The 23,551-nt window shown below is 39.8% G+C and overlaps 1 protein-coding gene across 1 annotated transcript in view; it reads right to left on the reverse strand.

Moving 5' to 3' along the window:
* Positions 1-21,165, reverse strand: part of STK31 (serine/threonine kinase 31) — a 46,005-nt gene extending 24,840 nt beyond the window's left edge. Inside the window, exons 1-10 of the mRNA XM_013941362.2 lie at positions 21,138-21,165; positions 20,992-21,044; positions 19,406-19,504; positions 18,360-18,434; positions 17,478-17,636; positions 15,340-15,692; positions 13,245-13,413; positions 11,138-11,253; positions 10,043-10,202; positions 3,852-3,974 (exon numbers count right to left, since the gene is read on the reverse strand). Of these exons, the coding sequence (XP_013796816.2) occupies positions 3,852-3,974; positions 10,043-10,202; positions 11,138-11,253; positions 13,245-13,413; positions 15,340-15,692; positions 17,478-17,636; positions 18,360-18,434; positions 19,406-19,504; positions 20,992-21,044; positions 21,138-21,165 (1,335 nt within the window). The remainder of the gene's footprint in view (positions 1-3,851; positions 3,975-10,042; positions 10,203-11,137; positions 11,254-13,244; positions 13,414-15,339; positions 15,693-17,477; positions 17,637-18,359; positions 18,435-19,405; positions 19,505-20,991; positions 21,045-21,137) is intronic.
* Positions 21,166-23,551: the final 2,386 nt, after the last annotated feature.

The following is a 23,551-nucleotide window of genomic DNA, read 5'->3' on the forward strand; positions in this document are numbered from 1 at the left end:
GATGGACTTTAACCTAGGACACAGAAGAAAGAAACAAAGGAACCACAAGACTGATCCCGGAGGACAAGATAAGGAAGCAGAAGAGCCAGACAACTAGATAAGAAAGAAGTAACCACAAAGACTGGTTCCAAGGGACAAGATAAAGGAGTAAAAAAAATCACACTTTTGCGTAGTTGTCGATGGCTCTAAGAAGTAGAGAGCACACCCAAAAACTACAGAAAGGACCAACCGGGAACTGGAAGACCCCAAACTCTAATATTATGATTGGTTCAAAACTATGGGGTGGATAGTAGAAGGGAAGGCTGTAATTACCCAGGGATTTGTTCAAACAAGGTCCCATTCCGGAGGAACCCAGCTTGAGCTGTTATTTGCTGCTGTACCACTTACAGTAAATCAGTCTGTGATACTCTGCGTCTGAGACTCTGCTTTGGGAAACCTAGGGTCAAGAAGCTTCTTTAACAGTAATCTTGCTACTTTTGTTTACATTTAAGATTACTGAATTTCTATAACAAGCAGGCTGAAACAGCTTAATGAAGAACTTGGCATTTACTCGCCATATTTTTTTACAGAAAGTTCTTACATTTAGAACACTTTAAAGACCAATTATTTAGAAACATTGTAATTAGATTTTCTTAAGCACAGCAATTATTTTCCTATTGTAAGATTAGCTTATCAAAATGGGTGGCCCAACATTAATTTCATTTGGGTACACATGCACGTACAAATAGTTTATTTTCAAAAAGCAGCATCTATTGTTGCCCTGCTTAGGAGACACCTCCTGAACTGGTCATCACCACCATCAAGATCAGACAGGAAAGCGGTGGGCTCATCAACATTGGGGTTCATCCCCAAGGCAAAAACCCATGATCAGGAATGCCAGTTGAAGGACAAAAGCTAGGTCATTGAATCCCAATGGAGAGCCTCTCTAAAGAGCCACTATTATGAATGGAAAAGCTTGCTTGCTTTCTTCATCACATACTCATTCACCACTCACAGCTAGCAAACAAGTATCTCAGTGACAGACAAGAGAAGAGTGACAGCAGAACAACTCTGCAGTCTGAGCAGACGGAAACTGAGCTGGTTCTTAGGTTGGCTTGGATAGTACCATATCATGGCAACAAGGGGTATAACACCATCAACTCAACCAAAATATCAAGATTTGTATGTACAACAGATTACTCTGAATTCTATGCATAACAGCCAGTTTAAAGGCAGCTCAGGTTTGCCTACAGGAACTCAAGCTCACTTGCTGACAGATCATAGATATGTATGTTTACTCAAAGTATCCTACTACACCTGCAGTTCTGTTTTTACCCGATTTGGAATATGACTTGGGAAAGAAACTGGGACATATATAGGGTGACTGAAGTCCCAAAGCACACTACAAAAGAACACAGCATGAACTCTAATGGAGACCACCTTCGAGAACACAGCATGTAGCTGACCCACCATGACAGCCAGCCTTGTATTAACTTTTTTTAGTTACAGGTAACAGCCGCCAAAATGTCATTTTTGTGCACAGAGGATACAGCATGCTGGTTTCCCCAGGCTCATAGAAGTACTTAGTCAAAGCAGCCAGGACAAGTTAAAGTATCTTGCAGGCAGAAAAAGGAACAGAAGTCTGTACTGTATTCTGCAACTCTTCAGTGATCCAAGACATGAGAAGCAGAAGTGTCTGACAGACACACCTTCATGGGCTCAAAGCAAGCCCAGATCGGTTCCTGAAAACAAAGGAGCATAGAACAGCTGGTACCAAGACAGAAAATAGAGCAAGCAGCTACTCAGGCTGCTCACATGCAGAATCTCTTGTCCTCATGCACACAAGTAAGTCTCTCTTGGAAAACTATTACTGCACAGGACAGTATCTAATGCTCTGCTGACCAAAAGCCCACAAGAAAGATAGACTGAACATATGGAAATTAATAGACTGCAGTCTCTTGATAGAGATCTTTTCTTCAGGATAAGAGACTTTGCAAAGAAAAGGATTCCAGGGAGACTGGTACTAAAGTCAGTCAAGGCATCAAGGAAAACACAAGAGGACAGAGGGATGAATATCCCTCAAAAAAATGTCAGTCCCCTTTTGTGTTCTTCAAGAGTCTTGCATTAGCATTCCCTAACAGGCCACAAACCATGGAAAAAAAAAATGAAAGACTGGAAACCACCCTCAGCAAGCTTTGGAAGAAGAAAACTGAATCCTGCTCATAGGGATGAGAAATATATGCAAGATACTACATTTACACTGCAATTGCTGTGGTACAGTCAAGACTAGCAGAAGACTTGAGACATCAGCTAGTGCTCCAGCAAAGAGGATACTGGCCAGTGAAGGAAGCAGCTTTTGTATTGTATGGCCAGGGCAGGAGGCACAGAAGCAGCATTCTGCACGGTGAGGCAGATAGCAAAAGGCAGATTTGGCCAAGCAGACAGTAGCCCAGGTTCCTTCCAAGATAAAAGGGTGATCAGCATCACTTCATCTTTGAGTGCAGCAATATCTCCAAATCCCAGAAACACGTCTTCAATAAAGGGACTCAAGACAACTTGGGGCAGAGATACACTTCTAGACACTGAAGTTCCTCCTTCCTCTTGACACCACCAGACCATGGTGGTAATGTGCTCGTACCATGGAAAAACTAAGTTATTTACACTTGAGAAGGCAAAGACAAAGAAGTCAGAAGTGGTTGCAGTTGAGTGTCACATTTGAAGTCACTGTACAGGCTGTTCTCAACCAAAGAGCCTTGGACTGCCATAACTGCAAGGAGGTACCCATGGAACAGGTCTTTAGCAACCCTTCAGTTATGTTTTCTTTACATGGGGAAAATATTGTGCCAACAGACTAAAGCAGGAAAGTAAATCAGAGCCACAGAAAACAGAAATTCCACAGGTAAAAAAAAAAAAAAAGCTATGTCCCAAGAGCACAAATGAAGCTAGTATTCTACTGTTCACAAGTGGTAAGACTGGACTATGCTGTAGTTACAGTTTCTTCAAAACTGTTGTTTGGAAGCAGCAAGGAAGTGTTAAAATCAGTGCTGTTCATAAGAACCCAATCTTGTATACATGTGGACAAATAAAACTGCAACTTGCACAGACAAGCTGTTAAACCACTGACTACCTTTCTCCCTCCCCACACACACTTGTACAGTCAAGATAAAAGCAAATAATATTTCTGAAGGAGGAAGACACTACTTTTAAAAGTTCAGAAGCACTGGTTTGGTAGTATTTGTCACTGTTAAAGTGCTTTTCAAAAACCCCAATTGCCTCTGCAGAGTCTTATGCACCTATGTCCCCTTCTTCTTTTGGTGAGGGACTAGGAGGGAGAGACACTCTTGGCATAAACACGTGCGTCTATAGTGTGTAACTCACATCACAGACAAAAAACACTTTACACATTTTACACAGTGCTACACTAGTTCAAACACAGACATCTTAACAAAAAGAAACAGGACAGAGTATAACCCAACTACAAAACACAGCACCACAATTCACTGGGTAACTGCATTTGACTTTTTAAACTGTAGATTTTATCCTTAACGTTTCCATCTTAACATTAAGTATTCTGTGCTTTGTGAAACCTTGTTAGTCACCAGACAGAGCACAGTAAGAGAAAACTATTGCCTAAATCCAGGATCTAGATAAGAAATTATAACATTTTGCCTCAAGAAACAAAATATTTAGGAAACTAAGATCACAACCCTAAGGAACTACAGATGTCAGATGTACAATTTACCTCAGAAATATGATGTAAGCCTTCATCTACTGCTGTTGAGGTCTCCAACTATAAAACATTTATATTTAAGAAACACCCCCACAGGGTCTCAGTGTTTAAGAATCAATAACCATAAAAGCTCATTCCCCACCTGCAATGTTCTTGAGCGCTCAGAGAGGGGCAGTTGATCCACTTCCAAAATTAATTCTTCCACTGCAGAATACAGATTTTCCTGCACCTCATTTCTCTTGATAATCAATTCATCTCTTTCATCCTACGCAGAAGGAAGAGCAAGTCAGCAGATCACATCCAAACTCCACACACACAGGCACAATGCAGGAAGTGACTGAGGGGGAGGGGAGGAGGGAGTGTGACTCCCAGCAAAGTATGAATAGTACAATACAGACCCGACTAGGAATGAGTGAAAATGAGTTTGCTTTTACCCTCTGCTCCTGTGACATAATGACCTTGCACAACTACTGACGCCTTCACAGTGTAAGTATGACTGCATCATCAGAACTACAGAAGCAGTTTTTGCAAGACCGAGGTCTTGAATAGCAGAGTCCTAACTGCTACTATTAAAAACTTAAATATCCCAGTTGTCCCGCAATTATAATTTGAATTACCAAATTTAGAATTTGGATTACACACACTTCCGCGCACAGCAGATTATGTGCACAAAGTCAGACTGCAAAAGCTTCCTTGCTGGAGAAGGAAATTCTAGAACCAAAAGACCTTTTACCAATTTTTTCCTTACCTTGTAGCAGGAGAGACAAGTGACCTGTCAACTCCCTGCTGATTATGTGCAGGAAGATCATTAAACTAAAGGTAGTTTTCTAGAAACAAAAAATGAAGTTTCCCATGAGTGACTGGCAGGATTAGTTCTGCTAATGGCAAAAGAACCCCACATTCACATCAGATAAGTTACATAACAGACTCACCAGAACTAAGCGTCTCGATTTGAGTAGAGGAAGTTAAAATCTATATGCAGAAGTATGTTTTCAACGTTCTCTTAACAGTGTTTTAACCCAACATGCCAATAGGAGTATGAAGATATATATAAACAGGAAAAACTAAACTACAGCTTTACAGACCTGTTGTAAAGGCTCACATCTCCAAAAATAAAAAAAGTAAATGAGATGACTCAGATACCTACAACAGTGTCCTGACACAAGAGGGTCAAAAAATAAAATAAAACAAATAAAAAGTCTCAGGAAGTCTGGTGCAGAAGGCAGTTAGTAAAGAAACACAGCAACAGGAAGAAACAAAAGAGAGCTTAACTGGGACCCTAATGTCAGTTTCCAGCACAGCAATGAACTTTTAACATAGCCCAAGGAACACTTCCTACTAAAAAAGAGGAAAAAAGAAATTTGTATGTATGCACACACACAGGTGTCCAGAGACTTTTTAAATTTAGTTTATGCAGGGAAAGCTTAGACATTCACTAAATCAGTTTGTAAGTATCCATGTAAGGTAGACTAGAAACCTTTTGGGTCTAACAGAAAGGACAGAATGAGATCAATGGCTGGAAACTGAAAGATAAACTGCAGCTAAAAAACCCGAAGCTGCAGCATACAAAGGGATGTAAAACCCAGATTAGCAATTTAACAGATGCTGTAGTTCTGCTGTACATTAATGGGCTAGATAATAAAAAAAAAAATCTGTGGATTAAGTTCTACTATGTCAGGTGAGCATAAACAAAAGACAAAAAACACTGGATTTAATAGGCACTTCTGCACTTGGTGAACGTCTCTCATGGCCAAAAGTATACAATATTTGTATAGATCTCCTGCTGTTTTGTCCTCATAAGACAGGAGCTAGCTTGTAAAAGAACATTGTAACATGCTGCATAAAATATGCAGGAGTTCTTTGATGTGAAGAACACTTTCCAAATATTACTTCAAAAGCCAGAGCGATAGAGACTTAATATAGTAAAAGATTCAACCAGGCAACCAAACTAATTAATACCAATTTAAGCATCAGGGCTAAATTCAACAGTCAACACAAGTCTGAATGGCAAACTGGGAATTCAAGAGATGGCTCAGTGGCCACAGGAACGTCTGTCATTTAACTGGGTACCTTCAGCAACTAACACCTCACCAAATAATGTTCGCTGAAGTTCTCATCTAATAGGTAAGTACACAAAGTATTTTAAAAGTCTATGATACAAAATAAAGCTGTATTTTATTTTAGGTGTAGTTGGAAAAGTCTTTAGCTTGTTTTCAGGAAGGATGATAAGCTTAATGAAATTCTGCTGTTTTGTTATTATGATGAGCTTACATCTTTCTATCTGGTCTATCTCATATCAAACAAAATTAAATAAAACCCCCACACCCCAACCACTGCACTGGGTCACACCGAATGCCAAGCCAGCTTAGCGCCTTGTTTCTGAGAAGTATAGCATGCATATGGAAGAGTGCAAGAGGAGGGTAGGTATGATGCAAACATCCCACAGGTGCATCCTTACTTTAGTGTGATTTAATGACCCCACAAGCAAGAGAAAAATGCATCCAAAATACTGTATTTAAAGCCACTAATATATCTATCCCCTCCATGGATAGGTCTAATCCATTTTGAGCCTGTTTCTACTTTTGGCCTCAATTTTTGGATCTCTTCCGTGCAAGTTACCAAACTCCAATATGCAGTATACAAAATAGTTAAAACTAGCTCTAGAATAAGCATCCTCATTAAATGCCTCCATTTCCCTCCCCTGCCCTCCCACCCTTTTTTTTTTTTTTCTTTTAAATGAGGGCACTGAATAGTTCTTTTTAAACATCGGTGTGATTGCTTTTTCATCCTTCCCCAAAAATGCTGAATGTTTGTACACTACAGTCTCTCACAATGTCAATCCTGAACCATTTTTTAAATCTAAATCCTAAAATCAAGCAACATTTATCCATAAAACACCATCTACAATATCTGTAAGTATCTGTATTGCACCTTATTGTTATGAGTATCTGCCTACATTGCAATCAGGAAAACTTCTAATTATCCCTGTTTTTCACCTATAAAGCTGCCATCCTCTCAAAGTTTCATAGGACAGCTGGTCAGGTGACCAACAGCACAACCCCTCCTATTTGGGACAGAATTTTCATGAGAATTTGATTAATTTGAAATATATTTTAAGCAGTGTTACTCTAGAAGAACCATCTCTCTCTTTTTCTTTTTTAAATAATGTAAACTATGTCCTAGTACTGCCTCAGTTCACTGATTATCTTCTTATGCTACCAAGACATCTATTACATAAATATCCTATTTAAGAACAAATGCTCCAATCACCCATCTTCCTATTCTGGGATTTATAAAGTCAGGATTAAAAAAAAAAAGTTTCAGAGTAGATGCACAAAAACCAGGAAATATCCAGTTAAAACAGCCCAAACCAACTATGGAAGCACAGACAGAAAACTGAGCAGGGGAGTTGGACTAGATGATCTCCAGAAGTCCCTTCCAACCTCAACCATTCTGTGAGTCTGTGAAATAACAGCATTTACTCTGCACTCCAACTTTATTGGGTTTACTCACACCTGTGACATCAAGGTGTGTCAGGTTTCTCCTGAAGCAAGACACAAGGTTCACTCCCAAGAACTTACAAACAAATGAGACTTGTGGCGGTGAGAGAAGCCATCAACATTCCAGGGAGGTTAAAGGAAGATCACATTACTTCAGTAAGTGAATAGCAAGATTTAACTTAGTAAAACCAATTTTGACAGCTAGGTTGACAGATAAAGCAAACAGTTAAAAGTCTGTTATAGTTTTATCCATCTATTTGGGTACACTAGGTTTCTTGTACGCTAGATGTGTACCTCATTTTAACTGAATAGGAAATAAAGTCAGTGATTCCAATATATTTGGTTGCAATACCAAAAAGATTTGTTAATGTTCCCACAATCAATACAATCTAAGTAGGGATGACAAGAAGGAAAACAAGCCCAGCATTTTATTGTGTGCCTCTTAGACATTTCTTGTATTTGAAAATACAGTAGCAAAGGTTCTGGGGCATCTTACAGCACTTGAAAAATAGTTTTTAAGATCAAAGAGATCCTCAGGAAAAAAAGAAAATTAAGTTGTGTCACCACACTGCCCATTAAAAATAGGACAATCTTTCTCATACAAAGTCCATCTTCAGTTCAGGTTAGTTACAGTAGCCCTAGCACCATGCTAAAACTCATATTCTATAGACTTCACCTCCCAAAGATTTCTGAGTGCTTGAGACAGATTCCACAAGCACCACAAAATGTCCTGCTTCCACTTCATCTTGAAAACTAAATTAATTCTTCAGGCAGCCCTACGCTTAAACATACATTCCCACTTATGCCCTTTGCTGTTCTCAGGTACTCTGGGGACTACTTGACACCTGGCAGAATTCCTGTCTACTCTATTTTTTCCTGTTTAAAATACTTGTGACGCTACCATGACAGCTTGCTCTCTTCAGAGGGAGCAGGAATTTTGAGAAGCAATGGCATGCTCTTGAACAATCACAGGATTTCACACCACCATTCGTTTACACCTCAGCAAGATCCTGTGCAACAAGGAACAGTGTCAGAATGGAGAGGGGAAGGGGCTGCTGTTACTTTCTAAACAAAACTAGTTTTCAGACCATATGTGAGGCCACACCTCACTAACACAAAACGCAGGGCTACACAAACACGTTGAGCTACCAAAGGCAGCACAGCACCACAAGCTCATTTCAATACTATTTCAACTACTTTTAACAAGCACAATGGACTCATGCAGACATGACTTGATCATTAGCCATTCATAACAAGAAGGAATGACAACAGCAACATTATGTCTAATGTATTCCAACAAGTCAGTCCATCAGAAAATCCTCACACTCCAAGAATGAAACCTCTTTTCATAGTGTTCCTCATGGAAGAATGCTGTTTGCTGGGTCTGGCACACTCCCCCATTCGTCCATCCCCGTCACCCCCCCCAAAAAAGCTGGCAAAAAGAGCGACACCTGAGTGACCCCAGAGGAATTATCTCCCCCACTGAACAAACACACTGAGACTCCCCAGTCATTTCACTACATCTGTCCTAATTCTTGTCCAGATTAAGATTTTTCTTCTCTTCTGCCCCCCAACCTAATCGAGTCAGAGCAAAACTGGATTAAGTGTGAAAATGAGTTCTAAGATGGCTGAAGTTCAAGTTTTGCTCCTGGAAGTAGATCTTTGCTTTATTTGTCCACTGATGCTCACCAAGGTTTACAAATCCGCTTAAGCGCAAATATTCCGTGTAATCTCTAAAAGATTCCAACCACTACTATTTCATGTGGATCAGGAATTCACTCAAGGAAAGTTTGTTTAAATGAATCCTTAAGCCTAACCCAGCCCTGCAAACACACTCTGCTACCTGTTCCCTGCTGCAACATAACACCCTGGGTTCCTGGATATCTCACAACCTAGCTATTCTCTTCCTATACATTACTTCCCTATACAAGACAACACCAAAATGCCATATATTTGTTAACAGTATTATCTTAATGTTTTCAAGTTTAAACATTTGACTTAGATTTTAGTAAATAAAAGAATCCTTAGTCACCTACAACAACCAAACATACACCACACTATAGATGTTTTTATTACTTTTCTCTCCATGGTTCTCTTCATTGCTCATTTTCTCCTCCATTTCACAAACTGCTAAATCAGTGTAATACAGCAATACTCCTTAAGCAAACACATTTAAAATGTTTTAGGTTATACTTTAAAATTTCATAACACATTTGCTATCTTTTTCCCAGATCACAACTACCTTCTCTGCCTTACCACAATGCCTGTCAGACCAGGAAACCTTCTGACTCTCCAAAGCAGCAACTCTGTCTTTCAGGTACCTGGAAGGTGCAGTATATAACCACCACTTTTCTCTGTACTCAAGCAGGCTTCTTCAGATAGGTTGTTGCAGAGAAGTAACACTAGATGGCAGCTTTCCCCTATACAAGCCCATCTTCCTACAGAACTCCCAAATTACATACTGCCCTCCCCATAGGCAGGGAGCATATACTAAGTACTAGCATGCTGCTTTAAAAAGGTTTTCAAGACAGAAAACACTTTAGCTGTGCAGCTGCAGCATCTAACTATTACAGCACAGTAACCCCTTAGCTACTCCATTCTGATGTCCGTATCATTTTAAAATCAAAGGCATCAAAAAAGCCTACAGTTAAGTGAAAATAACACTCCATTAATATACCAGTTGCTGGCAAATGTAGCAAAGCCTCCAATATTACCTAACAAAGGGCAGATTTTTCCATTCTGTGCTCATGACATCCAACTATACTTACAAGACTAAAATACCATCAATAGCTGTTAAATTATAGCTCTTGATGCAAAAGTAATTCCAACCTACCACATTTTTGCACAACTGAATCATCTCTTGAGCCAAGTCATATTCCACCCAAGTCTTCTGCAATTTTTCCAAGGAACACGGAACAGTGAGACATCCTTCTGTAACCACTTGTATAGCTTGTGAGAGGTCTTCCCCAAAACGAGTATTCTTATTAGTGTGCCTAAGTGGTAAGGAGGAAACAACATCTTACCTGGAAAGTATTTTTTTTTTTTCCAGAACTCAAACATTTTAAAAGTCAGTGCTATTCAAACCCATTGTACATAACTATCTTAAGATAGCACCTGCCATGTTAATAACCTGGTTTCTTTCAAAAGGTAGCAGCAGCATTCAGGTCTGTAAAATCCCTTTCTGAGGAGAAAGAAGGAAGCAACATGACTACATTCATTATACCTCAGTATTGATGAGGCTGTATAGGCGCATTGTCTCTCTTCCTTTTAGTTTTCCCATTGTCTCATTTCCACACGTGTTTTGGAGGGTTTTTTTGTTTGTTTGGGGGTTTGTCTCCTGCAGAGGTATACACCTTAGTACAACCATCTTTTGGAAAAAGTGCTCATCTATACCAGAAAAAGAGATACTCCCTCCTAAAGGGGTCAATGATCATTTCTGTTCCAAGTCTTCTCCCCACTGCAGGTCTGCCCCTTCTTTTAAAACTGAAGGGGAGTTTGGGCTAGCAAATGAGATATGCCTCTCAGCAATCTAGGCACCAAAGAGACTCTGACTGCCCAGCTACTGTTAAAGACTAGCTGCATTTAATTAATAAGCATCTTCTTGGAACTGAAAGCTCTTCTCACAACAGCTGTGGGAAAGAAGCAGAAGAAGTGAATTAGAGTCATCTGATGAACACTCAGAAGCAGGAAATGCAAGTCCCAATGTGACAGAAAACTCAGGTTTCAGCCATGGTTTTAGGAAACAGTCGCAAACTCTGTATACATTTTGAAAAAAGAAGGCAGCAGAATAAAATAATGTTGCATTTTCTCTTTAAAAAGTAACTGGGAAACAAAAAGCATGCAATGGTTTCAAGAGATAAACAGGCCAATAGTATATAGTACTATTTTAGAAATGACCAGAAAAAAAAAAAAAAAAAAAAATACATACCTAATTTCTTTCAGTACCTTCACATTAGCAACCAAACTTCTCATTTTTGTTCCCATGTATTTACTTAAGGTTTCCTCAAAATGTTCAGCAGTTTCCCTAGATGCTTCCTTTTCTTTCTGAATTATTTTTCAATTTTGGAGGAAGGTTTCAGTAAAGAAAAATATAAAGTGGAATCAACAGGCAGCCAGGGTTACTAACACACAGACCGTAATTTAAACTTTTAAAAACTAGAGATTAAAAAAAAAAAGTCACCAACAAAACACCCAAAAATATATGTAAAACAAGGAGAATCATTTTTTAAAACAGCTTTTTAAAGGTTAATGGTTCATTTCTTTCCTCTTACTTCAGTAGCAATATATGTTCAGGTGAGCATCACTTTTGTATTTTGTCCATCACACCCCTAATTGCTCACAAGTTTTCAGAAAAATCTTTTTCTTTTTTTTTTCTTTTCTTTCTTCATTGAGAAATTCCTACTTATTAATACAGAAAAACGAAGTGCAGGATCTCACTCTCATAACCACTACATCTCAATGTGGTGCAGCAAGAACTCTTGCTGTATTAATAACCAGCCTTACCTTCTCACAAGGAATTTTCTCGAGACACAGGAAAAAACAAAAACAAACAAAAAAGGCCCCACACATTAGACTATATTCCTTCAGGTGCAACCTAAAGTTAAAAGCACTTGCTCGCATACTACAGAGATGCTTTTATAAATCCCACTTTAGGTGATGGGAAAAAAAAAATTCTTAGATTTTATTAGCCTTCCAGACTTACCACATTAAAAATAAAAAAACACCAAAACACACCCACACATAAAAGGATTTAAACAGATTTGGGGTTTTTTGGTTTTTTTTTGGGGGGGAATAGTTTTGCATCTAAAGTCTCATGACTGCAGATCTTTTTTTTCCTTTTGGAATTACTCCTCAGAGTGAAAAAAAGCACATCATCACTCCCTGCTAAAAAACACTTCACTCTGGGTGCAATCATGGGAGGAAGAGACTTTCATACTTAAAATAATATCTACAGCCTTTTCTTCTAAAGTAGTTTGCTTGCAGGCAACATGAAAAAAAATCATTAAAAAAAGAATACAGACAAGAAATGCTTCTAAGAATTCCCTGCATTAAATAAATTTTCTTAGCTGTAGACGTGTTTTGTTGGTTGTTAAAGTTACTTTAGCTTGCACAGAAGTGCACAAACATGGTATCTTTAGCTGATGAAGAATCTTTGCAATGACAGGTTAGTATATGCAGAAACACAGTTCTCCTATGTAGAGGCACCTGAGCAGCAAAGCTGGTTATGAACAGTTTTATTCCAGTAAGAAAGAAGGAGGGAACAGCTCTGCGCAAGTTCAGTTTTTGGGGTGTCAAACAGATTTACACAATGGCAGGTTTTCCTTTCTTAACAGCAGATATGCAAGAGTTTGCACAATTTTTTTCCTCAAATTGATACGAGCATAACACCCTTGCACATCACAATGTCTTATTAATGTCATTTATTAAACTTAAAACCATATAAGGCATTTTTAAGCCTATTTACTAAGTATGGTGTTTAATCAGCCAGTGTCAAAAGTTTCCCCTGTAAAGCATGATCTGCATCTGATATCTGCATCTTTTTTACTAAGCAAGAATTAAGAAACTAAACATTTTCATCCAGTTCTACAATTCAACAGCTCGTTAGATGCTTAATAATTTTCAGCCCAATAGACAGAAAGTTGTTTTAGCCTCTAAGCTTGGAGGGGGGGAGGGGAGGAAGAGGACTACATCCTTATACATAAAGGATGTTTTTAACCACCCAGCATAAAACTGAGTTTACACTGAACAGCTAGTTCCAAACAAGCAACTGCATCAGCAAGGCGGTGGTGAGCCAGTGCCGGCACCTAGGGGAGCAGGGGTCCAAGCTGGACTGCAACACAAAATGCAGTCACACACCGACAGCCTCTCCCTGCACTAGAGGAAGTCAAGTCTTCGCTCCACTGGTTCAGTTTTGCCATATTCCAAACAGGACAATGTACGGCCTTGAGCTGCAGTACGACGAAACTACAAGATGGAAGCATTTGCAAATGCTTTTCTTCCCCCTCCATTTTTTTCGCATGTGCATTTCCATATACCTGAAGTTCACATTTCAGCTGCTCAACCTTCAGCTCTAGTTCCTTCTGCATCTGCATGAGATTTTCATTCTCCTTTCTAAGAGCTTCATTTTCTTCAACCAGCTTCTGATCTTTTCTTATTTTTTCTAAACTGCTGTCCGACACTGAGCCAGAAGCTAGCATTTTTTCCCTTTTAAAAAAGAATTACAAGGAATTAATTTAAAAAAGTGCAATCTTCCATGCTATAGTAATCTGAACAACGATTACAGATCTCCACATCAAAAATGCTATATGAGCATCTACACAATCACACTTTATTTCTTGAGAATTTGTATCCCTGTCCACTCCACACAACTGGAGCTGGGGAGTATCAGGAGTATCACAAAAACTGATACACAACACAGGAAGAACAGAAAAAACAATGTTTAAAAAAAGAGAGAGAGAGGGAGAACTTCAAATGACATTAACTATTTATATGTTTTCACATTCACTTTAAATCAAGTTAATTTCCTATCCAAAATACATCTTACTATACCACACTGCAGCCTCAGAAAAAAAAATCAAGGTTCACTGTAATTCTACCTACTAAATAGGCCAGAACACTTTAAAGCTAGGGTTTGGGATCTACAAATTAAAGGGAGGGAGGGTTTGGGGTTTTTTTGTTTTTTTTAATAACTAAGCACAGCAATGTGAAGCAGTCTGTCACAGCATACTATCCAGTGTTTCACTACTCCCCACATCAACTTCACCCTCTCCTGCATGGCTTCAGGTATACCATAGTTTTTGTTTCCCAGTTCCCTTCGCATCCTAAGAAGGGCTGCAACATGTAAAAAGTTAAAGGACACTAGAACGCACAAATGGAACAGAGGATCTGCTGGCTACCAGCCACGCAGGCAGTCAGGATTCTTTGGTGTACAATGCAATCGCGACACAGAGCAAAACAAAGAAAAAGGATTTTTCTTCTTTAAATCAGATTCAGAGCATCTCCAGAATTCAGAAGAGAGGCCAGATTCAAAATAATCCAGCATGAGACATTTTGAGACATAAATTTAAACTTTTTTAAAAAGCATCTTATTTCATGTTAGTTATTTGTTAAGAGCGTAGACTTGCCTAACTGATCTAGTTGTAACACAAAACTGAAAGCCATTCTAGTATGTGGAAAGGTGCACTCAGCTTTCATTAAAATGCTCAAGAAGTTCAAATTATCGAACATTGGCAAATTCTAAACTTTTTTTTTAAAAAAAGAACATTACTTCTTACACTATCTCAACTCTCTGAATGCCAAGCACCATCTTTCCCACCCACAAACATTTTTCTCAGCAGCCTGTTGCCATGACAATCCCAGCAACTGTAGGACAAGTCTCTTTTTAAAGATTTCTGACAACAACTGTAACTGCTAACTTACCACCACCTCTTTTCAATGTAATTACAAGTTGCAGAGACAACATTATCCTCTAAAGCTTACTTCTAACTGTGACTGCTGACTTTATTTCTTATAAGCACATACTGTTACACTCCTACACAAACAAATAATCAAAATATGTTTGTCCTGCTAGGTAAGTGTGCTTTTATGTTCCACATTTGTGCCCAGTGAGCTTTTAATACAGGTAAATAAACAGGGACTAGCTGTATAAAGTCTCAAGAACAAGCTTGTAGAAATTACGGAGGTTTAAACAAACACTGCCATCTACCACTGCAAAAACCTTTCAGAGGCCTGATGTCCTGCAACCTTCACCTTCAACTAAGTTTTACTGTATCTTCTCCTCTGCCTAATAGTCATTACCCCTTCTTTCCTTCTCCAGATCTGTTAAGATATGTAAGAGTATGTCTCTGGAAAACAAACGAGAAAGAACAGTCTACTTAATGAGCAACAAAACTAACGAACTGGTTTTCTACAGATCAATGTCCTAATCCCCATCACCACACCATACACACACACAGGCATGCATGCTTTCCTTCCACTGAGTACCACTATTACACAATACTGGAATGAAAGAAATTGAACTTTGTATTTTAGATGTTTATCCCCCCTCCATCTTCTCAGACACACAAAGTGCAGCAGCAACACTAATTAGTCCACACACACAAACTTATTTATGATATCCCATTGCCTTACTTTGTGACAAACATACGGCTTCCCATAAAATTCTCATTCCTTGCACTGGCAACTACGTGCTCAAAGCGCCCTCTTGGTCTGCTGAGTGAACGATCGGGTCTGTTTATCCACAGAGGAACTGGAACTTTTATACTCCAAGGTTGGTTTTGCATGAGATCTGCTTTTTTCTCTTCATCATTTTTAGTGTTTACTGGAGATCTGCATTTTTCAGCAAACCCTGTCTTAGCTACCTCTTCTCCAATATCTGTTTTTTCATACTCTGCTTGGACAATGATGGTACCATCCTTGTGCTTGGCTTTGTGTCGTATTTTTATTTCTTTTTCGAAAACTAGGCTGCTCAGGAACTTCTTCCCCTGTAAAATAAAATATACTTAAATTGTACATTAGCCACTGAATAGCTGAAATCAACCATCTTTCTTCGGGGGGGGGGGGGGGGATCTGAAGAGCTGCACAGGTGAAGCTTCTTACCTTTAACACATTAATTCTGAATCAATGCTGTATCTGTACAGCTACAGCTGTACCTGATCTAATCTCTGTCAATGCCACACTGGACATCAGCACCAATAGTTCTCCCTCACTGTTCAATATTCAAGAGTTCAATATTATGAATAGGCAAAAGCCCAAAATTCCACCAACTCTCAATGGAAGTTGGCAACCTGGTTATCTTAAGTTTTTTTGAGGATCTAGACCAATTATTTAATAGTATTATATAAAATAATATGAAAATTATTGTAATTAATACATTAACAGCCTTTATCAGGCTCCAATTTTAAGCAAGAAATTTTAAGTGAAAGAATAAGATGGATGCAGTGTTCATTACACTATATATCTTCCATTTAAACAAAGCTGAAATAGCCCAAAGCTAATTTAAAGTCTTTCAGAAGTTGAAACAGAATGTAAATACAAAAGAACTATTATGTACATCTATCATGTCCGAACTGAAACCACTCATTCAGAAATCAGGGAAGTGCCAGAACTGAAGCTGTCAGTTTCATTAGTAGTATCAAGGAAAGACAGGCTTGAAAGACTGAGGAATGCACTCCAGACCTTCAAAGGACATTGTGGACAAAGATAGCTTTTACTAACAGTTCCCCCCTGCCCCTTTTCATTCAACCATTTCTGCAAACATGCTGTCTGCTGAAAATTAAGAGGGTGGGGGGCAGGGCAGGAAATGGGCACAGTTTTAGACAAAGCAGAGCTAGCAAATAAAGTTTCACCTGAAGCAATAAGAACCAGCAGGAAAACAAAAACAAAAAAAGGAAAACAAAACACACACACAAAAAAAAATGCACCAAAAAACCTAAAAAACAAAAAACAGAGAATTGAAAACCAATTTTCACCTAACTAATTGCATTAAGCAATGTTAACAGGACCATAAGAAAGAGACCATGCAAAGGGGTCTTAGGTTCTCTTTGAATAGCACAGGGATCCAAAAAGGCAAGTATGACCGCCCCTTCCTGCCACTGCCTCCTCCTCTCCTAACTGCTGGTCCCAAGCAAGCAGCTGGTGAAGCAGGGGCAGTACCAATAACAGAGGCAGCACACAGTAAAGTGAGCGGTGTCCAGGAAAAGATGACCACCACTAGTGAAAGGGGACCAAAAGGACACCCTGGTCACCAATGCCACTCAGAAAGGCTCTGCTCTTTCATCAATCGCATCGATATCAACTCTTGAGCCTTCTACATTTGTTACTGACAGGGGGTGAAAAAGTCGCTACCATTCTTTCTACTAACCCAAAATTTTATATGGTACAGAGGCTGTGTGCCTAGGAGCAGCTCACACCTGTAAGTGGATTTATCATAACTTCTGTGACCTAAGGAGGTATTTTTCCCCCGAAGGGAAATAAACAGAAGTATAGTGTCAGAATTTGCGACAGTCAGAAATAAACCTGAGACTCCAAAGACTGCAAGAATGTACTCCAAAATCACCTCCCTGGCACAACCTGAAGTGATTTTTGACAAAACCATTTCAGTTTCTAGAGTATATTAAGGGCAAGAGATCAGACAGTATTTCCCAGCTCGTCTTGCTTTCACAATTAAACACCCAGCTCTTACAAGACTCTTCAGCGACACTATGCTGATACTTGACATCATCTGTTGCACATCTCATCACCTTAATGCTTCAAAATCTGTAACTCACCTGGTCAAACATGTTTAAGTTTTGATCAGTTGGTATCTGCAGTCCCCAGAGCTTGTACTTCTTGGCAACACTTGGACATTGCAAGTTCACTGGAATTTCAACTATTTCTGATCTGTTTAGAATCTCAGAATTTCCATAATCAATGTACAATACCTGACACTGCAACAATGATATAAAATAAATATAAGCTTTTAAAAAATACACACATGTTGCCGCAGTATCTTAGAGGCACAGATTAGAATCTTCCATACTAAGCCCGAAACACCCTTCAGATGAAGAAACCGACTTAAACTCAAATTTGCATCTGTCTAAAAATATAGTGACAGAACTTCTTCAGTGACAAAACAGACTTTCACAGGTTACTTTTTTCTAAGAATTAGGATTACAAATCAATATAGAGGACTCTCTTCAAAGGAGAGATATGAAACACAGTGTTCACATCAACAAGCCCATTAAGAAGCTACCATTTTAAATTGGAATTACTAGCCTTTTGTGTCAGTCACCTAGGATCACAGAATCCTTTCAGAAACCATTAGCGCTAACATGTCAGTATATTTTACCAGTCACGCATGAAGTCTGCCATTTTCAGCTCACATAAGTTTTAAAATTAAATTGCACTGCTTAACAACAACATTAACTGCCAATTGTGTATCTCTTTATCAAGAGATACACACAGCACTTCAGAATTATGTCATGTTTTGCCAGTCTTATCAGTAGCTTTCAAAACAGGTCACTTGAATTTGTGCCACATATGCATATTCCTGATTCCAAATGCATTTAGACAGTGAGTTTCAAAAACAGAGAGAGAAGCTGAATTTTTTCTATCCTCCCACATGTAGAAGTGACATAGGAGTAAAGACTACACAAAAACATAGTTCCTGCCTTTTCATCATTAATCACTTGCTGTACTGTACATCTGTACCAACATCCGTCTTCAGAAAAACAGCCACCATATATCTGGAAATCAGGAAAAGAAAAAAAGGAGTAGCATTCTGAAAACATAAGCACACCTCAAAATAATATTCAGAATACATTACGAATCTTATTTTCACAGTCTTCTCTAATTACCACAACAGCAGTATCAAAATAAAGTAATCCTTTTAATATCTTATCCCTAGTAATAGCATATGCTACATGCTTTAAAAATGCCAAAAACTCTACACCAAAACAGTATCTTGAAGAAAATTTTGCAGATCAATGGCAGATTCATACGTATTTTCCTACGTATGTGGTGCTACAACATTTTGACACCGACAGCTTCATAAACTGTACAAAGGAAGAGGCCAGTCATGCCACAAATGGCAAACCCAGAATGCTTTTCTTTTTCAAGAAAAACATAGGCAATGTGCCTGCACACACTTACAGTTCACAGACAAGGTGACTAACGTAAATCTGATTTTACAATAAGCCATCAGTAGTTCACACACACAAAAAAAGGTTGCTATCACTTCGTATGCTTACCTTATCATAGAACTGACATTAAATATGTACTTGTTATTCTGAAGAACACTTTACCCACTATACTAAACAATACAGGTTTTCATAAGATCTTCTGCACTTTTAGAAAAAAACGGAGAAAAGAATCACCTTATCTGAAAGAATGTTGCACTCTTGTTAAAGATAACCCATAATGTACACTGGATAAAAAGAACGAATTCAGCATTCTGTACATAATCTTTCTTGTAGCATTTCCTGAGTATGCACAATTTAACTGAATTAAGTCTGAAGTGCAGAAAGATTTAAACTTGCTGACAAAATAGGCTTTTTTTGTTGTTGTTAAAGGAAAGCCAGGAGTTTTCTGAGAGTCTTTGAGAGACTAAAACCTACAGTTTAATCAATGACCAAGAAAATACCTAAGAAAAATGGTTGCATAAAATAAAGGCTTTTACACCCAGGTGAAAAACTCCATATATACACAGCCAGCTTACCTTACTGAAATCAGGCTTGCCAAAAATTGCATTAGCCCGAGGACAAACATCAGCCAGCGCACAACTTAATTTCAAGAGGTCATTACATCTACTGACATTCTAAGTGTGGAGAGAGGTAAGAGTTATTAACTGTCACTCTTAATAGTTGCTTGATGGCTTTTCACAGCCAAAAATTAAATCAAAACACTTACACTGCTGTTGAGACAAGTAATGCCCCACCTTAAGTTTTCTATCTTCACAATTTTAGTTGCATTTATAAGCCTGTTCTCATTTTCTTTCAAAAATTAAAAAAAAAGAGATCACAGGCAGATAAAGTACCCTGGAGAAATAGTCTGCAAAGAATATTTTTAAATTAGATTACCAGGTTGTGAGAAGTATGCAGATCTTACTTATTAATCCTTCCTCACAAATTTTATTATGTATTTGGTGTTCTTTTTCTTTCTCTTCTTAATATGAGAAGATAACAGCTCTGGCATACCCCTCATTCTCCTTACTTGCAAGACTTGTGTTTTGGTTTGGTTGAAAGAAGCACATCTTTTTCAATTACAGCTTGGTATCTAAACACTTGCAGGACTAGGTCAGTGCCAGTAACATGACATTTATTAGATGTTATTCTACTTGTAATTCAAAGCAAAGCATCCAGAGCTTAGAGCAGGAAAGAAAACACTAGTGTATTTTGTTCCCCTCAGAAATACACTAACTTTTGTACCTTACAATATTAAGTAAAACACTAACTTCTCCCGCAGAGTCCCCAGGTAAGAACCTGGGGAAGACATCCCTTCCCCCCGCCCTTTTTTTTTTTTTTTTAAAAGGACAAGTTATTCTATGAACAGAACCAGCAAAGCTTGGTCCATCTCCCAATTCTTATTAGCAACAGGGCAAGAGGTAGCACCTCCTGTGACTAGTTCAAAGCTACACAGGTGTTGACTAATACCTACACACCTATTAGCCAGCAGACTGAACAAAACAGGTAAAAGCATGCGGACTCCTCCTGGATCTTCCCCTTACCTTCTCTCCCTGTCCATCCCCACATTAATAACAGTAACTAATTTTTTTTTTTTTAATCCCTCTCCTTCTCCCCCCACAAGAATCCTGCTGCCAATTTACTAGGTCCCTTCAAGTTTTGTGTATCTTTGAGCCATCTCAAGCTTGGTTGGAACTGCCCAAAAGGCTCAACTGTTACAGACAGTCAGAGGTCCATCCTGAGCAGGAGTCCAGATACCTCCAACAGTATTCTTAGACAAGCGAATATTTTAATCCTTTTATTTTTTTTTCTTTCTCATTTTGGATAGAGCCAACTGAATATCCAAGAAAGCCCAGCTATAATTCAAATGGATGGATGGATGATGAACTCTTTACCATTTCAAAAAACAGTATCTGATCCCAGTTTAAAGGGATCAGAAATAATCCTTGAGAGCTACATGGATTCAAAAGTTCAAGTTCATACTACAGTATGGTCTTTGAGATCTAAATTTTTTTTTTTTAAATGTCAGATATTATCATTCTCACTTATGCAGAAACCTGCCACTGGGGGGTGAGATAAGATTAGACACCTTATTCAAAATCAAATAATTTTCTGAATTCACCTGTGCCCAAAATGTTACAGCATCTTCAACATGGCAGCCGACAACATCTTCGACTTGAGGTGGGGGAGGGGGAAAGAGAGAGATTTAAGTTATTCTCAAATGTGACATTTAAAAAAAAAAAGAAATAATACATAAACTTTCATTACCTTTGTTGTATTCTGTGTCTCCATCCATGACAACAGATTCTGAAACATTACAAAATATCTATTGTTAAACAGAAGTTAAAATATTTTCCTGAACAGATCCACAATTCAGACTTCTGCATAATGGGATACTATGTGCATCTGACTAGCACAAATGCTCAGTTGTATTCTTTCTGTCATGAATAAAGTTGCCCTAACATGTTCCACAGATTAAAAGTGAGAATCTGCTTTTAATAGTAGTCCTGAAATCTAATTGCATCTATTAAAATTACCAAACTCATATCAGCTCTCCTATTGCTTGATCCCCAAATTTCTCAGTTCTTCAACCTTCCAATAGAGAAGCATTATCTTCTTTAGCTAAGAACAGTTCAAATGAAGTAGTTTTTTAGTTAATAATAAATAAGCAATAACAAATAACCTTATTACTGTCACCTGTTTCAACTACTCAAGCTGAGAAAAATTGGAACACAAAGATGACACTATTGCAAAAACAGATGCACTATACACAGGCATTAAATCATATATATTACACACACACACGCACGCAGTCTACTTCCCAGAGACTAACGTCCCGTTTATTGAAACTTTCCTGCTGAAATAGAAAGACACGCCCGTTTTTTCAGACCTCACCAGTAACTCCGGAGGGTTCACACCTGGGGGAAGCGCTCCCCACAGGTGGCACCGACCTAGACCTGCCTCGGGGAAGCCCGTGGCAACCCGAGATCCGTCCCAGCCGCCTCCCCAGCACGGAGAGGGCAGCGCGGGCTGAGGTAGGAGCCACTTAATACCCCAACGGCGACGAACAGCGGGGCACGGGGGACCCCTGGAGGAGGGGAGAAGCCGGCAGCCGGCGCCGCCCGCGCAGCGCCGCTTCCCGGCGGCTCCCGGGGGCCCCTCGGAGCCCGCCCGCGCCGCTCGCGAGGCCGCGGGAGCCAGGGCTGGAAGGAGGCCGCCCCTGCCCGGCGCCGCTACCTGAGGCGGTGCCGCGCCTCGGCCCGCGCCGCCGCCGCACGCGCTCGTGCCGCTCCCGCCTTCCCGCCCTGCGCATGCGCGTGCGCTCTGCCCCCTCGGCGGCGGGCTCTTCAGGGCGCCCCCCGCCGCGCGCGGCCTCCCGCCGCTGGGGGGCGCCCGCCGCAGCTCGGGGGAGAAGACGGCGCGGGGGGGCGCGGGGCGGCCCGCGGGGGCGCTGCCTTCAGCGCGGGGCGCCCCAGCACTAGCCCGGGGGCGCCGGCAGGTGAAGCGGGGGCGCCGTCGCTAGTCCTGGGCCCTCCGACAGTGCCAGTGCGGGTCCGGGCAGGCGTGAAGCACCGCCACCGGGCGGGGCGTGCGCGGCGAGATTGCTAGTATTTAATATGAACGCTACGTCTAAAGTTCCTTCTCCAACTCCAGGGCGTCAAGTGGTCTTAAAAGCCGATAACTACTGAACTCTTCTCCTGTAAATTCGCCATCAGCTTCGCGCCGTCATGCTGCCCCCGTGGGCGGGCGGCACTTCACCGCGGTGGGGAGGCTCCCGGGCGGCAGCGGTGCGCGCTTCGCCCCGGCCCCTGCTTTGGGGCGCGAGCGGAGGAAGGGCAGGGAGCTCCCGCGTGAATTGTATATGCCCTCCCCGCACTTCTCCCCCTGCCATCTGAACACAGCTGTCGCCTTTTCCTTGCACTACTTGCCAGTGCCTATCCTTTTTTACATCAGCTTATTTGCAAACTTCCTTTCATATTTATTTAAAATGAAAATTGATGCAGCCATTAGCAAGACCCAAATGTGTGCAATATGGGGGGCCAGTATTGCACAAGTGACCTTTCTATGTTTTAGCTTTGGACTTTCCCTAATCAGATCATTTATGAAATAAGTCAGCTTACTGCACAGCTGGGATCTACCTGCAGCATTTCAGTATGTGTCTTTTCATAGGCTATTAGTATTTTCTCATGGTAAAGACATTATAATTGAATCTTTACACTGATTTGTTAAAAGTAGGTCATTCAGTAAGACTTTGTGTATGCAAATTTCTTCTAGCTTTTGAAATTATAATACTTGATGATGCTCTTTTATTGTATAACACTACAGCACATTTACAGCTAAAGTAAAATTAGACCTAAAAGCAGTTTAACACAATTCCTTCTGCCATTCTACGGAATATTCTCTTCCCAAGTAACCAGTTATTCTACCAGAAGACAAATGCTACGGACTCTAAAACCAGAGTAGGCTTCTAGACAGAAGTAGTATCTTTTATTAGAAAGAAGCAGGTACACCTGAGTAAAGTCTTTTAGACTGGAAAACTTGTTTATTTTTTTCAGTTAAATTTGATAAGCTAATAAAAATATTACCTATTATTGTCTATTTTCATAGACCACAATGGCTATAACAAAACCACCACTACAGACTCTAAAGACCTTCAAACCTTTCAATATGCATAACATGCT

Source organism: Apteryx mantelli, chromosome 2, assembly GCF_036417845.1.
Source record: "Apteryx mantelli isolate bAptMan1 chromosome 2, bAptMan1.hap1, whole genome shotgun sequence".
In the NCBI taxonomy this organism is placed as follows: Eukaryota; Metazoa; Chordata; class Aves; order Apterygiformes; family Apterygidae; genus Apteryx; species Apteryx mantelli.